Source organism: Triplophysa rosa, linkage group LG17, assembly GCF_024868665.1.
Source record: "Triplophysa rosa linkage group LG17, Trosa_1v2, whole genome shotgun sequence".
Lineage (NCBI taxonomy): Eukaryota > Metazoa > Chordata > Actinopteri > Cypriniformes > Nemacheilidae > Triplophysa > Triplophysa rosa.
In genome coordinates this window covers 20,571,061-20,595,798 of record NC_079906.1, presented here as the reverse complement: position 1 = coordinate 20,595,798, position 24,738 = coordinate 20,571,061, and the positions used below count along the sequence as shown (strand labels likewise).

General features: G+C 39.0%; 2 protein-coding genes across 3 annotated transcripts in view; both read left to right on the top strand.

Annotated features, from left to right (window-relative positions):
- The window catches only part of grm6a (glutamate receptor, metabotropic 6a), a 38,454-nt gene extending 28,366 nt beyond the window's left edge, over window positions 1-10,088 (top strand). For both annotated transcript variants that reach the window (XM_057357303.1, XM_057357302.1), the window contains exons 8-12: window positions 125-264; window positions 558-1,181; window positions 4,187-4,498; window positions 5,574-5,819; window positions 8,898-10,088. In XM_057357303.1, coding sequence (XP_057213286.1) covers window positions 125-264; window positions 558-1,181; window positions 4,187-4,498; window positions 5,574-5,816 — 1,319 coding nt within the window. In that variant the 3' untranslated portion in view covers window positions 5,817-5,819; window positions 8,898-10,088. The remainder of the gene's footprint in view (window positions 1-124; window positions 265-557; window positions 1,182-4,186; window positions 4,499-5,573; window positions 5,820-8,897) is intronic.
- Window positions 10,089-11,936: 1,848 nt separating this feature from the next.
- On the top strand, window positions 11,937-24,629 carry usp11 (ubiquitin specific peptidase 11). Its single transcript, XM_057356754.1, has 21 exons — window positions 11,937-12,127; window positions 12,857-12,966; window positions 13,063-13,193; window positions 13,331-13,448; window positions 13,679-13,824; window positions 14,044-14,105; window positions 15,216-15,315; window positions 15,637-15,810; window positions 15,993-16,151; window positions 16,312-16,536; window positions 16,818-16,901; window positions 17,032-17,126; window positions 17,319-17,525; window positions 17,867-17,985; window positions 18,410-18,889; window positions 19,909-19,979; window positions 21,172-21,284; window positions 21,705-21,854; window positions 21,957-22,072; window positions 22,192-22,280; window positions 22,643-24,629. Exons 1-21 carry the CDS (start codon window positions 12,015-12,017, stop codon window positions 22,805-22,807), a joined length of 3,027 nt encoding a protein of 1,008 aa, XP_057212737.1. The 5' UTR covers window positions 11,937-12,014; the 3' UTR covers window positions 22,808-24,629.
- Window positions 24,630-24,738: the final 109 nt, after the last annotated feature.

Below are 24,738 nucleotides of genomic sequence, written 5' to 3'. Positions count from 1 at the left end.
TGTTTGTTTGTCTTTTTTCCCTGCTTTGTCTGCAACTGTTCAGACACAAATTTGAGATATCAAACAGTGATAGGAGAAACGATTTGATTATTTCATTAATTCCGGTTTGTTTTGGGGTTGTCAGGTAGTGCCGGAACAGCGGTTCTGTTTAATGAAAACGGTGATGCTCCTGGACGTTACGACATCTTTCAGTACCAGATGACCAACACCACCAATCCAGGATACAGAGTCATCGGCCAATGGACCAACAACCTGCGACTCGATGTAAATTTACTTCTATCGAATAGCGCGTTTCATGAAAATGAAAATATGGGTTTAGGTTTCTTTTTAAACCTTGAATCATAAAATGAATAATATTTTGAACGTCTTTAAAGATTCTAAGATGAGGTGTATAAAATGAATGAATCGTATGAAAAATACTTACAAATATTTAAGATTCTATTCTAGGTCACTAATCAAATGTCCCATTAACCTGACCCATAAATTTGAAATAAAATGTAAGGATTGGTTATTCATCTACTCATGTCATTGTTTTTATATGTCGTTCTTGTTTTCAGGTGGAGGACATGCAGTGGGGCGATGGATCCCGTCAGATCCCGGATTCCGTGTGCAGTTTTCCATGTCGTTCCGGCGAGAGGAAGAAGATGGTGAAGGGAGTGCCCTGCTGCTGGCACTGTGAACTCTGCGATGGCTATCAGTACCAAGCCGACGAGTTGAACTGCGAAATGTGTCCCTTCGACATGCGCCCGACCCCCAATCGCACTGCGTGCCGGCCCACCCCCATCATCAAACTAGAGTGGCATTCGGCCTGGGCCATCATCCCTCTATTCCTGGCCATTCTGGGCATCCTGGCCACGCTGTTCATCATCATCACCTTCATCCGCTTCAACGACACGCCTATCGTGAGAGCCGCGGGACGCGAGCTCAGCTACGTGCTCCTGACGGGAATCTTCCTCATCTACTTCATCACGTTCCTCATGATCGCGGAGCCCGAGACTGTGGTGTGTGCTTTCCGCAGGATGCTGCTGGGTCTGGGCATGTCCATTACGTACTCCGCGATGCTCACCAAGACCAATCGCATCTATCGCATCTTCGAGCAGGGCAAAAAGTCTGTCACGCCGCCAAAATTCATCAGCCCCACTTCGCAACTTGTGATTACCTTTGTACTGATCTCAGTGCAGGTGAGAGAATGTGTGGCAGTTTTTTTTAGGATAATTTCATCGTTTTGCTTCTTGCAGGCTGCATCCTATTTCACGTAGTATGCTTGAAAATAGTATGTGACATTAGAATTAGGACGTCTTAAAGGAACAGTTCACCCAAAAAAAACAACTCACCCTCAAGTTGTTTGAAAACTGTATAAATTTCTTTTTTTTATGAACACAGAGAAAGATATTTGGAAGAATGCTTGCAACCAAACAAACAGTTCTTGGCCGCTATTGACAATTTTATTTTTTGGTGAACTGTACCTTTAATAACTGGTCAATTTTAATGCATATTATGTATATTAGATAAAACCCATATTCACTTCTACACTGTTGTTTGCCTTTTTGCCAAATACTTCTCAAATAAAAAACTTTGTAATATATACTCGTATTTTGACGGTTTAATCAAACCTGAATAGCAATTAAAAGTAAAAAACATTGAATCACATTTTGCCACTACTGCATTTGACAGTTTAGAAAAAAATGGTTAAATATGAATGGATTGGCACAATTTGAGGTATAAGTATTAGAAGTTACTTTTTATTAAGACATTTTATAAAATGTATCGTTTCAGTCCAGTTTTTAAAGATTATTTCAGAAAATCCACCTTTTGCACCCTATCGTTTTAGTACTCATCCTTCACATTAACTCCTTTTGCTGGCATATGGACTAAGACAGTATAGTGTTGGGCCATACTACCACATCATAAAATTGCATCTTGATCCATGAAATTCATTACCTTTAAAGACTATTTAAAAACTGCTGCGGTAGCTTCCACAAGGCCAGCCATTCCTATTTAACTAGAAGACCTCGACAGAGACCTCGTATAAACTCAAACGATATGTTTAACCACGCAGGTTTGTAGGCAATATCTGGTTATATGAACTAAAGCTACAATAACGTGAATCCACTCTGAACATGTTACTGTGGATTAATTTCGAGGTTTTGTCAACCACAGCGTCCAGACAGGCCGATTCTGTTCTGTTTGGACTCTGCAGATGCTGATAAGCTGCCTGAACACATCATCATGTTGAGTGTTTGGCTTCATTTCGCCTGTGCCAGCAAACCCGCCAGCCACGCTAAATGTGCAAAAGCGACACGTTCAGCATCAGTAATGGCTAAAAATGTTTGTGGGTGACACAAAGGCCCCGATAAACACCGCCTGATTTAAACTCACTCAATGGAATATTTGGAAAGCTTTTGTAGTTTAGCCCCAAAATTATGCACATGACTCACTGGGAACGGCGCGCGGGGGAGGCGACATTAACGGGACGTCAGGGCGAGAATGATTGACAGCGGGACGTTTCTCCTCCAGCACCTCCTCCAGCCCTCGCTGGCAGATGCGTCACAGTTGCGGAGTGGAGAGCGGAACTCCACCGAGCTTCTTGACAGCAACATCTGTCTCAGCGGCAACACACCGGCCGCCCGGCTGCTGTTCTCTTCTCCTCCCAGCCGCAGAAGTTTAGCAGAAAGTTTCACACCTTACCTGATGGGGATGAGTCACGCTGTTTTATGAGATTCTTGTGAAGAGGTGCCTTGGATGATGTTTCATTTGAGACATTTTTGCTGAAGATTGAACCGAGCTAGTGCCTCTGCAAAACAAGTGGGAGGCAATCAAGTAATAAAAAGAAAAAAACAAATACTGCCTTAAATCGAATAAAAAGTATAACGCACTAATTTAAAGTAATAATGTCCAACAGTTTCATTTCATTCAAAAAATTTTCACAACTTCATTTCGCAGCTTTACATGCATTATGAATAATAATATTAGTAATAATAGATGAATAAATCAAATATAGTCGATAAATGGTAGTAAAATACATGGTGTTATTGCAAGTTTTTCTTTATGCAATGAGATCAGCGAACCAAAAGTAACCTTTTATTGCTCAGAGAAAAGTAAACAACATAGCTTGAATAATTTGCCCTTGAAAAAAATTGAGGAAAATGTTGAAATTTTTGATTAAAGATTTGGCACACAGGCTTTTGGGATCATATCTGAAACGCTACAGCTGCAAAGAATCTGACAAGCTTTTTTTTTGGTTTGGCAAAACCGTTTCAGTGAAAACTTTTTCACTGTCTTCATGACGTGGTGTTTACTATTTTTGCCAAAAACAATTCGACTATATTTGTTTTTCAAAAGCTATACAAAATATGCAATTCAGTTTGGCATTGTTGCAATTTTTGTTTGAAGCATTGTAAAAAATAAATGTTGATAAATACAACTTTTATGTGACATGTTTTTTAATAAATGGTATGTTAATATAAACACAGTATAAACCAAATAAATGACACTATAGTAATGGTAAAATTCATGTACCCTCATAATCTTCAGTTAAAATCTGAAAATGCACTTCCGCCCTGAAATGACTATCCATCTCAAATGACGTAAACTAGACGGCTTGGGCGGAGCATCTGTTAACCCCTCCCCTCCAACTGTCAGTCTGCTGCCAGTTTCGTTTCAAAAAAATGTTTATTCTGTTTTTACACATCCAATCAATTCGCAGGGAAAAACGCAAGACACGCCCACTAATTTTCTCCTTTGAAATTCCTTTTCACTCGGAAATGTGTCGGAATACGGAAGTAAAAACGATCGCAACTTCCGGTTCACGGGGACTTTAATGAACATGAAAAACATGAAACATGTTACTTTTCATGTCATTTTTATTTCAGATGTCCACCCAACGCCACTGTTAAACAGCTGCTTTCACCCGATGACCCTACACTTTGCTACATTATAAAGCAACAGGCGGATGTAATAGTTTCTTTTGTTTTCTCAAAAAAGCACTTTAAAACCTATCATTAAGAGCAATCGAGCTGAAAGGTGGCCTGTTTGAACCGGTAATCTTGTACAAAGTCGTGCCTGGAGAAGATCTTAAACACAGCTTCTCTCGCACTTTACTCTCCATCAATCTAACAGCAGCAATCCAATCTGTTCCTCTCTCTACTGCAGCATTAATAAAAATCTCTTCATTCTGTCTCTGCAGGTCATGGGTGTTTTTGTCTGGTTCGGTGTGGTGCCCCCGCACATCATCGTGGACTACGAAGAACTGCGGCCTCCCAATCCAGAGCTGGCACGTGGCATCCTGAAGTGCGACATGTCTGACCTGTCACTCATCTGTTGTCTGAGCTACAGCATCGTGCTGATGGTCACCTGCACCTTCTACGCCGTCAAGAGCAGGGGTGTGCCCGAGACCTTCAACGAAGCCAAGCCAATCGGCTTTACCATGTACACCACCTGCATTGTGTGGCTGGCGTTCGTGCCTATTTTCTTTGGCACTGCACAGTCCACGGAAAAGGTCAGATTCTTATAGGACTGATCTTGTGTTTTCTGCGCATGCAGTTTTTCTGGTTTGGCATCCGTTGACCAATCAGAGCATGTCATCACCGGTGAGATCTCTTCAATATCTCCGTTGTTGTCTCCAAAACATCAAAAAGGGGAGAGAAAATCTCATTTCTAAGTGATTTAGGAGAAATATCTGAGACTAAGTTGATGCTTCAAATAATACTCCATCAAATCTCCCAAGAGCTATAAAACAGAGAATATGACTCAGATATTTGATGTGGGAAAATTATTCCCGCTGTGCTCACGCATTTTCAACAGAGAGAAATATTGCACGTTAAAGTTTCAGATGTCTTGCACATCTCAAAAGCAAAACATAATGCGAAAATATATGCTACGGGATCTCTGTGTTTACTCAACAGCATGCGCTCACAGTTCCGCTCCAATCCGTCAACAAAAGAGCGGAGCGGAGTCAACGCTTAAGTCCTCTAGTAGAAAATGATACGAAATGAAGTCATTTTAATATGAAGACATTGAAGTAAGCAACAAGCTGCCAGTCTCATGATAACAAGTCCAAGTTGTATTACGCACAGTTTCTCTTTTGAAGAGCCGTTTGATATGCGAGACAGTGAAAGGGATGAGATGAGGAAAAAGAGTCTTTTTTCCCCTCTTGTCTCCCAAAGACACACTGTGACACAGAGACAAAAGCGCCTCCGCCCACCAATGAGGTTCTGAGGGGTTTACTGTGGGAGGTGGCTGATAACGGGAATGTTCGGAAAACCTGAAAGACAATGTCTGCTTTACATCTTAATTGAGCCAGAAGCCTTGTCAGCAGGAATTAAAGCTTTAGCTGTTCCTGCATAGATTAAACGGCCCAGGTAGCTTCCCACTTAGGATGCTCTTAAATACATGCTGCTAATACTGGATGTGCTATTTCCGGTTTGACAATGCGCTCTTTGTAGGCAGGCTGTATTTTTTCTATGCTCTTTATAGGAAATACGAATAACTGAGAGTTATATATAGGAGATCCTATTTGTAAACATAGAACTCACCTGAGCGTTTTAATGGTTATGCTTTTGTTTGCAATGTAGATGTTCATCCAGACGACGACGCTGACCGTGTCCATGAGTCTCAGTGCCTCCGTGTCTCTGGGGATGCTCTACATACCTAAAGTCTACATCATCATCTTACACCCCGAGCAGAACGTGCAGAAACGCAAGCGCAGCTTCAAGGCCGTCGTCCAAGCTGCCACCATGTCCTCGCGGCTCTCGCAGAAATCCCTCAATGACAAGCAGAACGGAGAGACCAAGATCGAGCCAGACAGGACTCAGTAGCAGGTAACAGAATTATGTAGGAATATAGAAAATAGAAAAGTTTTATAGTATAATATTAGGGGAGTAATAAAACGGGTGTCAAATATAATATAATAATGTATATAATCATATATAATGATTTATGTAATAATTAAAAATAATATTAAAAAATCATGTTAGATATAATAATATATTATTCTATAATATATATAATACCATATCATATTATATCATAAATAATTATATAAGTATATCATACAATATTTTAATAGATATTGCAGTATTAATATTGTGAGCTACAATACCCACGTAGTGAAAATCTGGTATTGTGACAGCCCTATATATAACATTTGTTATGATGTATACATTTATATAATTTCTTTATTCTTTTAAAGCAGTTTTGGGAATATGGATCATTTTTAGACTCCACATACATCCTTCTCTCCAGAATCACCACTATTATAGAGTCCCTTGCCTTTAAAGGCCCAAATAGTGAAGCAAAGTTAGCCAAATTATATTTTTAACCTCTCTGCTACCCAGTGCGTGCAGCTAAGAGTGAATTCTTCCACCGGCTCAATTGGTTTACAGCAAGCTGCACTCGGATGACTTCTAACAGTAAATCTGCTGAGAAATGTCGTTCAGTAATAAATTTCATTGCAATAAACTGTCCTCAAAACTCTGGAGATGGGATTACTGGAGGACTCAATGCCTTAAAATCAATATTTAAGGTGCCCTGTATCCTTTTAAGTGAGTTGTATTGAGTGCCCGTTTCAGATCCATAACATCTCTCTCTCTCTTCCTCTCTCTCTTTCTCTGTCTCTCCATGGCTCTTTGGCTTAGTTTTTTGCAGAGAAATGCTTTTAGATTTCTTTTCTACTGGTTCGCTATCTTTCCAGCACACATTTGCTTCCCCAACACACAGAGTCTAAAGCAGCACATTTCATGACTTCCCTATTACTGAGCTTTTGGAAGTAAAAAATCACTAAAGCTGCAGAAAATTCTTAAAATGATGCTGGCTGTTTTAGATACTTCTCCAGGCTGCAATGAAATATGGCTTCAAAGAGACAGCACAACGCTAAGTGTTATAAGCCAGTGCTTAGAATAAAGCACATTTAATTAGACAACTAATTCAAACTCTAATTGATATTTTAATAAACTACTGTTGAAGCTATAAGAAATTCGAAATATAGCTTTTTATAGCAAGTTATAGGCATATAAATTATAATATGAATAAACATAAATCAAATATTTACTAAAAAAAAGTATTTTTTCTTGTTCCAAACTAAACTTTTATTTTTGACAGACAGTTTTTTGAGTTCTCTCTTCCTTTGTATTTACATTTTTAATAAGGTAATTATACAGTCGGGGGAAAAGAGACCAGTTTACTATTAATAGGTATTTGTTTAGGTTTAATGATCATTTTTACTAACAATATTTCTCCCAGATTTCAAATAAAAATATTGTTATTATTTGCATTTATTTGAAGAAAGAGAAAACTGGAGAAACAAGTCATAATAACAGAAATGATGCTCTTTATTTTCAGACCTTAAATATTGCAAAGAAAACAAGTTCATATTCACGTTTAAGCAATATAACAGTCATATTTGTACATGTATTTAGGAAAAGTTCAACAATTGTTTTTTGATGTGTTAACCTGTATGTCTTGTCAGGATGACTTCGTCACTCCTGAGGTTTGATTTTGTTGAAATTCAACAGACACTGGACTGGAATGACCACAATACATCTAGAAATGAAAATTTGTAATAATCTCTTAATTTTTGTCACAGCTGTATATAAAAGAAACATAAGTAGTGATGTGTGTGTTGTGAGCTCTCGCACGGGTTGTATCACTCCTGTGTCCTTAATCAAGGCGTTTTATTTCCAGAAAGCACAGCGAGACAGTGTCTGATGTCAGTATATGATGAATCACTCTGGACAAACAGCCAGCTGGTGGAACTACTGCTCAAATAAATAGCCATGTGGACTCTTTTTCAGCTTCAAATGCTTTTTGGGATTTATGTTGAGTAGTTGATTAATATGAAAACAGAGTCACTAGAGTTGTTTAATGTACATAGGTCTTAGTTGAGCACTCAGAAAGCTGCATAGCAACACCCTGGCAACCAGCCACTGCACCCCTAGCATCACTGTGGGCAAACAATAGCTTTCCTGTGTTATTTTCTCATGTTTTCCATTTGCAAATGTAGCTATGTCTGCGATTTAGGATTTCAAAACTCCAGAATACCAGGTAGAACGTTGAATCACACATAACACTTTTTCTCTGAAAAATATAAGCAGCATTTTGGTGGTATTCCCATACTGATATCAAAAATGACTGTTACATAAAACAACTACTATAATGGCTGTCTATTCGTAAGAGATGTAGCCATGAGAGGACTGTATTTGCCTCCGCTGAAAGATACTGCAGTCATGGGAAATGAGACCAAACCTTCATGATTCACTTGAGTAATAAGAGAAAACACCCACGTCCACCATGAGCGACTCCAAGAAGCGTTTTTTTTTTTGTCAAAGGAGCATCCAACAGCCTGATGTAAAGACAGCTCTGATCTGTTCCAAGGAGACACATAAGCCGTGATGCCACGTCTTGCTTTCTCTCCAGATCTGTCACTCGTGGGTGTCACTTCCAAGGAGGAAGTTGTTCGGAGAAAGAATCAGCGTGCCGGCGAGACTTTTCATGTCCAGAAGCCATATCTGTTTCACTTTGTCATACAAAATTGTAGTTGTTGCATGACCTTTTGTGCTTGGACACAAAAGAGCTCTCAGATGTTGGTAAGGAAACTTTTGATGAGTTGTTGTGAGACTTGGTAGCATCAGAAGGAAACATGATGTAGTATAAAATCATGTATGGAATAGCGCAACAAAAAAAGATAACGAAATATCAACTTATATTTATTTTTAAAATAAAAATGCACTTTAAAAACTGATGGGTTGTTTTATCTGTGGTTGGGTCAAATATTTTTGTATCGGGTCAAATTCTTTTGTGGCAAGCCCAAAGTGCCAAAATTCACAAAGTGCCAACCAACATTGTTTGCTGACTTTTGCTGAGTTTCTCATATTTACGGAAGTGTATTTTTGTAATTACAGGTGACCCTTGGAACAGCTGTTTACTATCAAAACACAGAGGAACTGAATCAAAGGGAGAGTTTTGCTGGGTTGTGTTTTGTTTGTTCCAGGTGAGGATGGTAAGAAAGGCAACGTGCTGTGAAAAACAAATTGCAAACGCTGCGAACAGAAAATAATTCATCGAGCATCTTTGTTTAACACTTGAAATACTTCATAGATAGAATGTGTCCAGAAGCCTTTCTCATACAGGGGATTTTTGCCGATAGCACAGTGTCATTTGAATTAATATCTCTTTTTCTCTTAATATCTCTTTTCTTGATTTTTTTTCAGTTTATTGTATATGGTTTACGTATTAAGTTACTAGCATGAGATGTTTACAACTGGTGAAGTTGTAGACCTTAGCACCCCAAGGAAAGTTTTGATAAATATACTGAAGACAAACAGACCCTCTCTTTTAACCATACAGCAAAGTCACTGCTTTATCAGATCAAACTGTCTCATAATTCACAATTTTATTACAAACTCAGATTAATTTAGACACTTGATTCAGCTGTGTATTTGATAGCCTGTGCATCTTATATATCTAATATTTATTTTAATTATTATAACTGCACATTATCTATGAGCTCTTTTTCAGACAATATTTTACTTAAATTAATACTGATGATAATTCTTCAACGATTGATCTCCTTGGCCAAAGATATGTTGGTGCTTGTACAGAGAAACCTGTATCAAAAATCAGAAAAATGATCAGTACGGCATCCAGAATGCGGAGTAGTGAAGCATAATACATGAAAACGGCTTTGCTTTGTAAATAGAAGAATTTAAAGGAAGAAAAAAGACTAAGTAACCTATGATTTTGTGTGTTCCAGTTACTTTGTGTTTGACAGTTTGCATGGGAAGCTATGAAGTCTTATTGTGTAACATGATTGCTGTATGTATTACCACATTACTTTAATAAGGATTTGACATATTTATATTTGTTTTTTAGAAGGTCCATTCTGAGTTGGTATTTATCTAAAAATACTTTTACAAGGAAATGCACTTAAAAGCATTGTAAGTGTCTGTATGATGTCATTGTTTTGATAAATGAATTGTTCTGAATTGTTTGGTAAATGTTAAAACCACTAACAGACGAAGCAAACGGACATGGTGTAAATGAATAAACTGTTTCCTGAAATATGGTTCTATGTTGTAAATAAAACATATTGTTCTGAATTATACAGGTTGGTTTTTTTAAGTGTTTGAGGTCTCAAAAATGGTTTAATAAAGGCCTACAGCAACTTTTTAGACATACATTTATTGACACACATTGTGAATCAATGATCTATTCATTGATCACAGTATGTTCACTAATATTTATATATATGTATAGTTCAGTGAATGCAACATTTTGCATATATTTATTCTTTATAATAGCATACTTTGGTGTTTTATGGTTTTATAGATATAGTAAGTCAAGGTGGTTGTGAAAAATAATAAGTAAAAAACGTTCACTTATTTTGCATGCAAAACACAAGGGTCCAAATTCATATGCATTTTGCATGCTCTTATATTGCATTGCTGTGTGATTTCACAAATCACTTTACCAATAAATATTCTATGGCATCGAAGAACCTTTTGAAGCACATTTTTTTAAGAGTGTAGTTGTTTAAAATCCCCGTGAACCGGAAGTTGCGATCGTTTTTACTTCAGTATTTTTACGCATTTCCGAGTGAATGTATAAAAACAGCCATTGCATTTTGAAACGGAACTGGCAGCAGACTGGCAGTTGAAGGGGAGGAGTTAACGGATGCTCCGCTCAAGCCGTCTAACTTGCGTCATTTAAGATGGATAGTCATTACAGGAAGTGCATTTTCAGATTTTAACTAAAGATTATGAGGGCACACGCATTTTGAATAGAGAATGACCGACACTGATAAACTATTTACAATAAACGCTGCAATATTTAATGAAAAAATATGCATTGTCATTTTTAATTTCACTGGGACTTTAAATCGTGTGTGACAGGATATGTTGATGGAAAAAAACATTATGATGGATGATGATTTTTTTGTGACAAAATAGCTTTTCTCTCTCCTTCACAACACAATTAAAAGACGGTCTAAGCTCAACTCAAGTCAGTCCTTCCTATAGCCATATGAATCACCCTTGAGGTAAAGAAATATGATGACAGCATATAAATTTAACCACTGCTAAAGATTGACTGAAATGCACTGCAGATTAAACATTTAACTGCAGTTGTTCACACATCAGTCCTGCTGGGCAGTTACACGGAGCAGTGAGTTGAAAATATGAAGTTATCAAAATGATACATTTGCTTGTCCAAAGGTTCAGGGGCAATCAATTCAAGGCCTTTTTTGGTCTGAGAATAGAACAGAAGATCAGAAATAACTTATTTTCACTGTATTTAATCAGAGAGGCGGGAATGTCTCACTCAATTGAACACTAGCATTATAGCCTGCACATATTTAATGTCAGGAATGACAGAAATAGAAGGACATACAGTATTTTTAGGAATTACATATACATTTTTAAATGTATGAATTAAAAGAATGACAGCTTTAACAAAAGCATTTTTTATGTGTTTAAGATAAATAAGATGTGTAAACTGGAGCAAATCAAATAGCTGATTTGAAAAAAATTCTCATGAATTCATGAATTGTTGGCAAACACTGCCACATGGTGGACCTTGCATTGTTACAGCAAAACATTAAACTAGATACTCATATTAAATTATTTAAGATTACATTTTTAAATAAACTGACCTAGCTGGTACTTTCTGGTTATTTAACATGTTAAGTGTGTCTGTATAAAAATATTATTATTTAACAAAATAATTAAATATTTGTATATTAAAACTACCTCTTTGTGATATTATTACATTAATATTAAAAACAGTAACACAGAAGGTGTTTTTAACACACAAATCTTTCTCATAGCACTTTCGTAATCAAATCATATAAACGACGATCGACATTCGACACACTATGGCAGCCACGCCCCCGCAGTTCCGCCCCTCACAAGCAGGGCGGAAGTCATCATCCCGAGCGCTTCCTGCTTCCTGCGTCAAAACGTTCCGGTGTTTCTATGCGGCGGTGGGCTCGAGTGGCGCTTTTTGGATCTTTATGAGAGATTATGGCTGCTAACGGCGGCACCGATTCGGCCACCGAACCTCCCGGACTAGAGACCCAGCGGCGGGAGATCGAGAACCTGAACCGGAACCAGCAGCTCCGGGCTGGGGACAGTTGGTGAGAGAAACTTCACCCCCAAATTATAAACAAGCAAACAAACAAGAGTAAACAGTTAGCAAATAGTAAACAAACACTCGTTGGTGAGAATAACTAATAAAACGAGATAAACGAGGTTGGGTTTGTGATTCCTGAAGCCTAGAGGTTTATAAGCGGACAGGCCAATGCGAGTTTCAGATTGTATAGAGATAAAGTAACGTCAAAGAAAGTAAAAGAGCATTTGTGTTTTCAGCTAATAATTGGTATGTTTACTTTTTTAATGAATGCTGTAACTCGGTTTAAGTTTGACAGATGGGATGTCTTTTCAGATGTTAATATCTTCACCTGTGCTCGAGTCTCTTTCGGTTTGTTTTCATTGATCAGATCGTCTTATCGTCTGGTTTTATTGGATCTTATGTTGTTGTGATAGGGCATACACTTCGCTTTCACTTCCAGCTTTGGAAGGTGTGCCATTCTGCTGTGGAAAAGTTACTTTCGATTTGTGCTTCGGACAGGAAAGACAGAGCTTCTCTGGAAGCAGTCGACATGCTGCTGGCGTCTTAATCCATGTCTACCCATCACAGTCCGTTCAGTTGACATGAAACAGATTTGACCTGAAGCTCGTTATCTTTAAAGTAAACAATGATTTCGTCGGATGGCTTTACAAGCAAATAATCTTCATCAGGACAGCGCAGTTCATGACGTTGCATTGATGGGTTAACTGTAATAGGTTGCTTATCTGTATTACAGGTATTTGTTGGACAAGAGATGGTATGACCAGTGGAAAGAGTATGTTGACACCGGGGACCAAAATTCCTCCTCTTATCCGGGGAAGATTGATAACGCTGAGCTTTTTGAAGGCAAGTCAGATCGTTTCTTTGTTGTGCCCATGATGTTTACGGTAAATCTGCGCTAAAACTCTGGCTGTTTTAATTTATTTGATGTGTTTTTTGCAGATCTGGATTCCTACCACCTGAAGGAACGACTGGCGGAGAATGAAGACTTTGTCTTGCTCCCGGCAGAAGCTTGGCGCAAACTGTTGTCATGGTATGACATGATGGATGACCAGCCTGCCTTGGAGAGAAAGGTAGTTTTATCATGAATGTTTGTGTGAAATGTTTATTTTTGGGATGTTTTATCACAACGTAATAAGCTCCAAAGCAACTTTTCTTTTGATGTGGGGTTACAAATGTGGCTTTATTTCAAATATCTTTTCATTTCCAGGTCATTGACCTTCCCAGCACTGTTAAAGTAGAAATCTACCCTGTGGAGGTCCAGCTCTGTCTCTTTAGCAACTTGGAGAACACCGTGACTGCGCAGTTCAGTCGCGCTGACAAAATACGTGAGTGAAGGATTTTAACGTGTACAGCGGCCCAAAACATATTTAGACACACGCATCACATACACAGTTAACAGACAGGCAGCGTTTGGCATTTTCTAAATGTTAAACTTGATATGCAGTTTTTCTTAACAGATCTTTGTTTATGTTTGGTATGTAATTGTGGTTTTAAAACACGGCGTGAACCCTGTCGATCAGGTGTGTTCATTTATGTGTATGTTTTTGTTCAACAGATGCCATACAGCAACATATACGGCAACAGTTTATGGTGTCCGAGTCGTCTGAGTGTCGGCTGTGGATGAGAAATACGGATACGAGTTCAGAGAGGTTACGCAACCTTAACATGACAGTCCTGGACGTCTGTCTCAGCTCTGGCATGGTAAACACACACCACACACCTCCCAGTTATTTTCACAACTCGGTTACAATTTAGTTACGTTTACAGTCCCCGCAAAAAAAAACACGCACACTGGCACCGTGACATGTGCATACCTTTCACCCACCTGCTTCACACTGGAAATGACTGTTCTGCATGTCTTCATGTGTATGATAGTGTGAAAAAGTTATCGTGTCCTAACATGCGTTTCCTACTCTACAGACAGTGATTATGGAGATAAGGAATGCCGATGGTACGTGGCCCACATCCAGACCTCAGATCATGTGAGTTTGGAGATTTCGGCTTCCCTTTGTCACTCACAAGAGTAAAATAGTTTTTTGGTCCAGTGTGTAATTTTTCGGGAGATGTATTGACAGGAATGCAAAATAATATACATAACTATGTCTTCAGGGGTGTATAAAGACCTCAGACAATGAAGCGTTATGTTTTTATTATCTTTACATCCACCGCATGTCCCTTTCGTGGAATTCACCATGTTGTTTCTACAGTAGCCCTAAACGGACAAACTGCTCTACAGAACGTGTTTCATAAATACGTGATCTTCTTTGGCAAAGAAGCGAAAACGTGACGACATCTTAGTTCTGTGTGAGCCACCGTAAGGCTTCGAAAGGGAGGGGGGGAGCGGTGGAGTGAGCCGTTGGTTGCAATTCGCAACCTCACCACTAGATGCCGCTAAATTTCAAACACTGGACTTTGAATGCAAATGAAAAGTCATCTCAATAATTAAACACCCAAATTGCTGAAGGAAATTCACAGAACTCAAAGGCCAATTTAGGATTTATGCTGTGAACCGCAGCATTTAAACTATGTTCACATATAACATTTTAATGTGTATGATGTACACAGTGTAGACAGCTCAGTTGGTTATAACATGATAATGTAAGTAAGGGATAATGTACAGGCAGCCTGTTGTTATCGCAGAAATATCATATATTGTTATCACACTTATTTCGCGATAACAGCCGGCTGCTTGTACATTATCCCGCTTGTTACAAGGCTACTTGCCACATGAGAAAAAACTGGACATGAAATGTGATTTTGAAATATTTTGTTAGCTCATTTTTACCGAATGCAGACCTTGCGCGAGGAAAAACCATTTACTTTCGGTTTTAAGGTAAGAAATGACGTACAAATGTCACGAAACAGGCTATTTGGGTTAATCATTTGTCAATGTAATGTCATATATGTTATTATAAGACATATTTATATCTTATTTGTCAAAAAAACCTGTCAAATGATTTGCTGCATCCGGGTTACCGTGCGTTATTAGTTTTGAGCGGTTGTTATCTGGAAATAACGAACCTGCAAATGTCGCGACTGGCCAATGAGAATCAAGCATTCCAACGAGCCATAATAAGATGGTTTATCTCCAGGAGGAACTCTGCTGAAGATCAGGACTCGTATCGAGGGTCTCCTGGAGTGTGCGGCCTTACAAACCTGGGCAACACCTGCTTCATGAATTCAGCCCTACAGGTCAGAGGTTATGAACTCCTGCACACCCTTTCACAAATATCTGTGACTTTTAAAGATAACTATGTAGGTTGATTCCTCCCTTTGTTTAACACAACAAACACGAAACCAACCTTACCTTAATTTTTTTACCTAAATACAATTTTTCATAATTACAGCTAGAAACTTAAACAAACCCAAAACTAACTTGGCCACGTTACTCGCCCAGCAACATGTGCATTCTACCTTAAACCAAATATCTAGGCTCTAAAACTTTAGAACGTTTAGTGGTCTTTTCATTTCAACTTCCTCTTTAGTCGACCCTTTTTATCTTTAACGATGTAGTGTCTGAGTAACACGCCGCCACTGACCGAGTACTTCTTGAAGAACCTGTATCTGGACGAGCTTAACTTTAGCAACCCACTGGGCATGAAGGGAGAGATCGCAGAAGCCTACGCTGATGTCGTCAAACAGATGTGGTCGGGGAGGCATTTTTCGGTGGTTCCTCGGGTGTTTAAGGTAACGTTATTGTGTATCGATCACTCTGCACAGACAATCCCAGTGGTTGAAGTTTTTAAAAACGTTGTTTCTATTTATTATTTCGAAAAACTGTTCAACTAAATACTGAACATATGCAAATGTATTGCAAATGCTTTTCACAACGTGCATTAACAACATTGCCGTTTCGTGTGTTTGTGCAGACTAAGGTGGGCCACTTTGCATCACAGTTCCTGGGTTACCAGCAGCACGATTCTCAAGAGCTTCTGTCCTTCCTGCTGGACGGTCTTCATGAAGACCTTAACCGGGTGAAGAAAAAGGAGTATATTGAGCTGAGGGATGCAGACGGCAGACCTGACCAGGTGCACTTATATTTGACGTAGTCTAGATCAATCAAAACTGTACAAATGTATTGTTGTATCCTTGAGAGACGACTATTAACAACTCGGGGAAAGAAATAACCTGTCTCTACTGTCCTGTCGATAAAGCCATAAAAAGATCGGTTGCGTTGATGTGTCACAGGAAGTTGCTGAGGAGGCCTGGCGAAACCACCTGAGACGGAACGATTCGGTCATCGTTGACACATTCCACGGGCTGTTCAAGTCAACGCTAGTGTGCCCGGAGTGCCACAAGGTCTCTGTGACCTTTGACCCCTTCTGCTACCTGAGCGTGCCGTTACCTGTCAGTAAAGAAAGGGTTTTGGAGGTGTTCTACGTCTCGCTGGATCCTATGGCCAAGCCAACACAGGTGTGTATTGTTCTATATACATTTACAGCAGCGTAACTGGTAGAGGACGGCACTAGCAATGCCAAGGTCATGAGTTCAATCCCAGGGAACAGGAATAAAGCATATGATAAACGTATATCTGAATGCACTGTGTGTAGCTTCGGAAGTGCGCCACAAGTGTGGGCAGTCATGTGCTTAATGTATTTACTGGCTGGTAACTTGCCGTGTCTTGCTTGTTGTTATTTTATTGTGGTTGTACATCGTGATGACTGATCATGCATTTGTCTCCCACCCTCCTGCAGTATCGCTTGATCGTCCCTAAAGCTGGCCGGATATTTGATTTGTGCTCTGCACTCACGCAGGCAACCGACGTCCCACCCAACCAGGTTTAAAAAGCCTTTACAAACACATTCACAAATGAATAGAATCTGGAGTTCGCTTAATGTTCGTGTTCTTAAGAATGAAAACCTTTGCAGTTGAAGTCATGTATGCATATAATTGATCTTCTCTGTTCAGATGGCTGTGGCTGATGTTTTCAATCACCGATTCTACAGGATTTTTCGGCCCGATGAGTCCTTGAGCTGTATATTGGACCGGGACGACATATTTGTGTAAATATCGAACCCGAGTAAACAGCCTAAATCGTACATATACACTAACACACACACATAGTTATCATGAAGATAGTTTGCGTTTTACCGAATTTAACTGTAAATAACACAGTATTTATGGAGTTTATTATTATACAAAACTGATGTCAGCCTTCTTATGAAATGTATGTATGTTGTGGGTTGTCGCTGCAGGTACGAGTTGAGCAGTGGTTTTCTGGATCAGGGCAGTGAAGAGGTGCTTTTGGCTATCTACATGCGCGAGCGCTCTCACTACAGAGATTACGGGTCAGGAAGCAACAGCTACGGCACGTCCCTGTTCGGTCACCCGCTGCTGATGTCCATACCGCGCACACGGTGCACACGAGATGATCTCTATGAGCTCTTCCGTGAAAGACTGACGTAAGTCACACTGCACTGTGTCTTAACTTGTATAGTGTGAAATGGACTAGTTTGTCTTAAAGGGACGGTTCACCCAAAAATAACAATTCTGCCATCATTTATTTACCCCTATGTGGTTTAAAACATGTATATGAACATTTCTTCTGTGGAACACAAAGGAAGATATTTTGAGAAATGTGGTTTTGTGTTCATACAGTGGAAGTCAATGGGGTCCAGTGCTGTTTGGTTACCAACGTTCTTCAAAATATCTTCTTTTGTGTTCTGCAAAGAAAATAAAGGCACAGGTTTGCTTGTTGCACAATTGTGTTATTATCAACCCTAACAGTTATTTGCCTTCACAGGCGGTATGTTCGACCACTTGACCCTTCAGAAGAAGTAGAAGAGGAAGAGGAAGCTGAGGATGAGGAAGAGGAAGAAGAAGAAGAGTTGTATACGGCTCAGACCAATGGAGTTCGTGATGGTATGACTTGGTTTTTCATCAAACTAGAATTTAAAACTGTATTTACTAACATGTCTGTGTGAGCAAGTAAACAAGGTCCCTTTTCCATTCTCACGATAGCCGGAAATAACATCTGCAGTTATAGTGAATAAAGTGAAGTTAAGGAATCTGTGAGTGCGGTTTATAAACTGAAAATACAAGTTACACATTTGCTGGCACGGAAAGATTCTTGGCAAGTGGGTCTTGCTTTTGTGTGACACTGAATCCACTAGATGTCAGTAAAAGTACACATTTCTGAATGCATCCAATTTTATTCTAAATTATTTGAGATCAAATTCAGTTTTTCCTCTCTTGTCTGTCTGTTCTCCTTTGTGTTGTTTCAGTGTGTGAATGCATGATCAAACATCATCTCTATGTTCTGACAATGTTTGATTTGTTGGTGCAGATGAGGGTGAGGACGATTTAGAGGAGGCGGGGCCTTCCAAGAAAGTGGAAGAAAAACAAGAGAGCGCTCAAACTGAAGAACACAGCAGCGGCCAATTGGAAGCCAGCCCGAACAGCGAGGGGGAGGAGAGAGCTGAGGAGGAGGAGAGAGCTGAGGAGGAGTCAAGTAGCGAACAGGACCGGGGCAGCAGTACGGAGGAGGGCCAATCAGCATGCGGCAGCACCGACACCAATTCCCAAGATGCAACTGACGGGGACCAAGGTGCTGGAGCGGAACCTTCGGGAAAGGAGGAAGAGGAGGAAGAGGAGGAGGAAGATGGAGAAGGGGCAGCAGCGTGCATAAAACCAAATACGAGACCTGTGGGAAGACGGCGATGCACTGAAAAACCCAAGAAAGCCCTCTTTACCATTCAGATGGTAAACTCAAACGGTACCACAGAGCGAGGAACTGCGGATGTGGATGGCAGCTTCTCTTTCAGCTGTGAGTAGACTTCAGAGTTTAGAGAAATAATGCAAACGCTCAAAAATATATTTTTTACTTTCATATTGTATTTCTTCATAACAGGCCCAGGTCACATGTACATTTTTTAATAAATGCATGAAAATGTTGTTTTAGTATTCATGTTTAAAGGGGTCATATGGCGCGAATATGTGTTTTTCTAAGCTGCCCATGCATGTATTAGACACGTAAAATTGCAAAAATGAAAGTGTCTGAACAAAATATGAATTCTATCTAAAAGCGAATGCTCACCCAGACCTGCCTGAAACGCCTCGTGTAACCACACCCCCACAAATCTACGTCAGTTCGTGGTATGAGTTGACTAAGACCGACCAAATGTACACGCAAGTAAGGTGGGCGTACCTGTCAGTACAATTGCTTTGGAACCTGATGTTCCAAATATGGTAAGAGGCGTTACATTTCCCTCACACGCTTGCAGTATTCCACCAATCACTACGCACTGGTTAACTGGCCAATCATACACCTCGCTTTGTAAAAAATCGGCGCGTTTCAGAGAGGCGGGGCAAAGAGGAGATACAAACATGCACGGTATGTGGAAAATACAGCATTTTTTAACCTTAAATCGTGTATACACATTGCATTACATCTAAAAAAAACAATAATATTTGTTTTAGCCGTGTCATTTGACCCCTTTAAGATATAATTTAGTATGTTATATTGGTACAAACATATTAAAGGGGTGTAAAAAATAACTTAAACACACTGTTAGATGCTTTGTACATAAGCATATGAGAAATGCTGTTAAATTATTGCGATTCCCATTCTATTAGAATGATTCCCGTGTCTATTAAAGACCTTTCCAAAGTTCTGCTTGAGGAGCTTTTTCATACCTCCAGTCTAGTCATGTATGGACAAATTATAACACGGCGATAAGGGGTTTTATCTCTCTATGCCTTATTCTCATCTATTCAGAGTTGAGCTGCTGGATAGTTTTTTATAAAAATGTTCAGCTAATGATATGAGTCACTGTTTCTCTTCAGCTCTGACATACATCGCCATTGACTGGGACCCTGACATGAAGAAGAAATACTACAATGAGAACGAGGCCGAGGTGAGATCTGTAATGAGCTCTGTGATCAGTAAGAATCACTCTGTCTGCCGTTCCATTATGGAATTAACAATCTCTTATATGCCGTTTCATCAGACGCGCGCGCCTGACCCCCAGTTAACTTCTAATAACCCCCTAGTTAGATTCTAATAATATAACTATTTATATTTTATTTCATTTATGTTCAAATTTATTTATATGATTATTTTATAGTATAATAATTGTATTAAATAAACGATTTGTTGAATGGGTCCTGTAGTTTGGTCGCATTTAAACAAACCGTATGGTACATTGACATCTAGCGGTTGAGCTTGGTATCGCAGTCTAAATAAAAAATATTGGAGAGACAAGTTTAGCCAAGTAACGGTTCTTCTCGGTTTCTTTTGATTGTTATCAGAAATAATCTACAGGCACTTTATTGTTTTGAATGGGTACCGGAAGTTAAGGTGGGGTCACAAAAGTGTGCATGCGCAGTACCGTTTGTTTATGTTGTTAAGATGAAACGGTCTATAAAGCGGGCAAATCAGATCCACGATTTACTGCTTTAGTGTATGTTCTGCTGCGCCAAAACAAAGAAAGAATTGTTCAAACTGGCTCATAATTTGTACAAGTTATATTTGTATTTTACTCTAATCATAATCGAATCTAATCAAATGTTGCAAGAATTGACAGAAATTTTAGTGCAGTGTCTGTATCAAAGGAACAGTTTGCCCAAAAATAGAAATTCTTTATTTATTCACCCTCATATAATGGAAGTGAAAGGGGACCAATGTTGTTTGGTTACCAACATCCTTCAAAATATCTTCTTTTGTGTTCTGCAGTTTGGAAAGACACGAGGGTGAGAAAACGATGACAGAACTTTAATTTTTTTGAGTAAACTATCTTTTAGAGTAAACTTTAGGTTGTCTTATTGTCATTTAATACAATCAGTGTGTTTTCATGAAAAGACACAAAAACACAACTGCTCACAGGGGATGCGTTTTAATACCAGATTGGATCCAAAACTGGTCTAGATTACTTAATTCTGATGAATGCTCGTTTGAAATTCATATTTCATTCAGCCTGACAAGAAATCGTATACAATCTTGCTGTCTCTTTCTAGCAGATCCTGCCAAATTTGGCCTCCTTTCTGTTTCTTGACTGTTGACTGTATCTTTTCAAGCTCCACCCACATGATGTTTGTGTGTTTATGCAGAAATACATCAAGCATCCGAGTATGGACATCCCTCACCAGCAAACCATAGTGCAGCTACAGGAATGTATAGAGCTCTTTACCACGGTAGAGACACTGGAAGAGGAAAACCCCTGGTAATTCTCTCAAATAGTGTACCTGATACAGCATTGCATTAGTCATATGTTCGATCCTGGGGATTTGTATAGAATTATTGGACAAATGCTAATGCAAAATGCATAAGAACATGTGCATGCTGGTGAATCATTAAGTCATAAATATCTTATCTTATATAATATATACTGTAAATATCTTATAAATAATTATCATAAAGATATTTTACCAGTTTCACTTGCTTTTCAGAAGAGTTGAATTGGATGCCAAGCCTTCGAAGTCAATAACAAAAGACACCGTGTATTTTCTCCTCTCTTTTAAAATCTGATAAGCAAAATAAATGACTATTAACGAGGGTTATTTGCATTCATTGCATTCATTGCATTTGCATTTGTAACTCTGCAAATGTAACTTAAGTGGATATGTGTTTATGTTTTGTGCAGGTATTGCCCAATGTGTAAGAAACATCAGCTTGCCACTAAGAAACTGGATCTGTGGTCCTTGCCAGAGGTGCTCATCATCCATCTAAAGCGTTTCTCCTACACGAAGTACTCGAGAGAGAAACTGGATACCGTTGTGGATTTTCCTCTGCGGTACGATGCGGTTCTCTCATGATCGATTACGATTTGTAAATGTTCTGCTTTTCAGGTGAAATGATGTTATAGAGGAAAACGCCTCTCGTTTTGTGTTTGCAGGGGGTTGGACTTCTCCGATTTTCTCCTAAAGAAGACAGTCAACAGTGATGATCCTCCCTGCACGTATGACCTGATCTCTGTGTCGAACCACTACGGCGGACTCAGGGACGGACACTGTATGTACCACTCTTTTGTGTCAACCTAAAGCCACTGCAGCATCGCATCAATTATAAGAGTGTGAATTAGTATTGGAATCAATTGACAGTCCTATTTTTCCTGTTTTTTTTTTAAATAGATACTAGTTATGCCCGGAACAAGGACAACGGCCAGTGGTATTACTTTGATGATAGTAAGGTGACCTATGCAAGGGAGGAACAAATCATGGTAAGATTAATGTGAAGATTAGTTTTCATAATTGATATGATTTCCTTTATATGCTAGTATTAGCATGAACATGCAAGGGAGGTTGGTGATATTGTCATAATATCTTGTCCTCAAGCAGGACTTTTACCATCCAAGTTCACTCTCACGATAACACCGTCTTTTTATTTTTTTCAGTCGATTCCAAAGCTTTTTTTTAGTATTGTAACTTTTAAATGTGTATATGTGCTAAATATATACATTTTTTGTCACCTATAGTAGCATGCTAGCATGCAGATGAACTTAAAGTCAAAAGATATGCACACAAACCACATACAAAGTCTTTAATTATAATGTTTTTAAATTTAATTTCCCTCTTTTTTTAGACCAATGCCGCCTACCTCCTGTTCTACCAGCGCCAAGACAAGATCCGTCAGCCCAGCGTCCCTCCGCCCGTACCCTCAACCACCCAGCCAGTCAACCACATTACTGCTCAGACCCCCGATGACGTTGACGGAAACTCTTCCTGTGTCAGCATGGAGACGGACTGACTTCTGTCCTTCTGCCTCTCGTCACTTCCTTTGTCACATTCTGTTCTATCATCCACCTCTCTCCGATTCAAGAGATTTTTGTTTTTGTTCATCTTATTCTGCGGACACTTGAACCTCTGCCTCTCCACTGTCAGGAAGCGGGAGGCGGAGGCAACTCTCTCAGGCTGGTGCACGAGCATCACGGGGTGGGAATGCTGGGTTTGTTTTCTTCTTAATGACAAACTCATGAAAACGGGTTAGGCTGGTGGATTCAGAGGTGGCACACTGATTACTCATTTCAACAATGCTGAGAATGTAGTGGATGAGGTTGCACCCGCAGCACTTGGCGGTCATTCGCGCAGTCCAAGCACACTGCATTCTTTTTCTTTTCTTGTTCTCAGGCTTGCTTCTCTGAGCTGGCCAAGGTACTGTCTACAATGATGATGCTCGATGTAAATGCACAACGTTGGTCTCAGTAGTTGCGTTTAGCGTGGTAGCTATTAGCCGGGTGCTTGCCCTCATTTCTCATATCAGGGACATCAAGGACAGAAATCCAGCTGTTGCAAAATAACTCTGTGAAGAGGGGGAGACTATTCCAAGGTGGATAAAAAATAGCTTTTTGTTTACTCAAACTATTTATTTTCTTAATTTACAGATGTGCAGTTAAAAGAGAGCTATAATTCTAAAGGGCAGCGTCTAAAGGCCTCTACAGATCATTTTTCAGCTTCAGTCTCACCCTCTGTTGCGGGACACAAGCGGAGGTCTTTTTTTATCTCGGATGAAAGGAAACTTCACAACAGGATTAAAATATTACATTCTTTTTGACTGATTGTGTGCAATTTCTAACGAACTCTTTGGAGTAGTGAGAATATTTCAGCAAAGTGCTTTCTGGATAGAGAGCTTTTCATGAAGATTTTTAAGGCGCCTCTGTACAGTATTTTTGTATTGTAATAAATGTTGTATTATCTTCGATCATCTGGATCAGATGCTGGGAAGAGGGGAGCTTTCGTTTTATTTTGTTAATAATTATAGATTAAATATATATATATAATTGTATACACAACCTTTGATATAAATAAATGATGACTATGAAATTGAGGTTCGATCGGACACATTTGGCTTCCATTACATTTTACCTCTGAATAAAGGGGTAGAATTGCATTTTTCATGCTTTGTACTGATTTCATATTGACTTGTCGGCTGTTCACAGTCTTGTTTTTAGTCACCCGGTAAATTTCACATGCACTTTTCTAAATATGCAGTTAATTCTTATATACACGGGATACTCACACACAGGTGAACATCACAAAACCTGTAAATGACATATATGTGTCGTATTTCACCCCAACTATTTTATCATGCAGATAATCCATTTTGTTTGAGTCTAAATAAATTCAACCATGCAGTTAATGCATCACTTTTACTACTTATATTTATAAGTTTACTGAAGTTGATTGTTTTAATGAAAAGGCTTAACAATTGCATTTATTTAGGAAAAACAAAAAAGCGGTAAGAAAACATTCTTACCTGCAACATTCATTACCTTTATTTAAATATTTCTGAGATAAACTGTGTGAAATGTACAAAATCAAACTGAATGTAAACTCTATCATGAGATGGTTAGCTGAGGATGAGTAATTGGAACGTTAGGAGATTTATTTTGTATAGACTCACAATTCGTTCAATATACGGTATCTCAGTCGCCAGTAAATACAGATATTTGTAACAATATGTTAAAGCCTGTTTAACTGCCAGAATGAATCCCACCAGGTGTCGTGGGGACACTGTTTGTATAGAAATGAAATACTGTAAATAAGTGACCAAATAAAAGATTTGCATTTTGTGTTTCCTCCAGTTTAATAAGAATGTTAATGAACGATGAATTTTCAGCACGGTACAAAATGATTTGTTGTTTTTTGATGGTTAAACTAAAAAAAATGTTACCTGGTTGC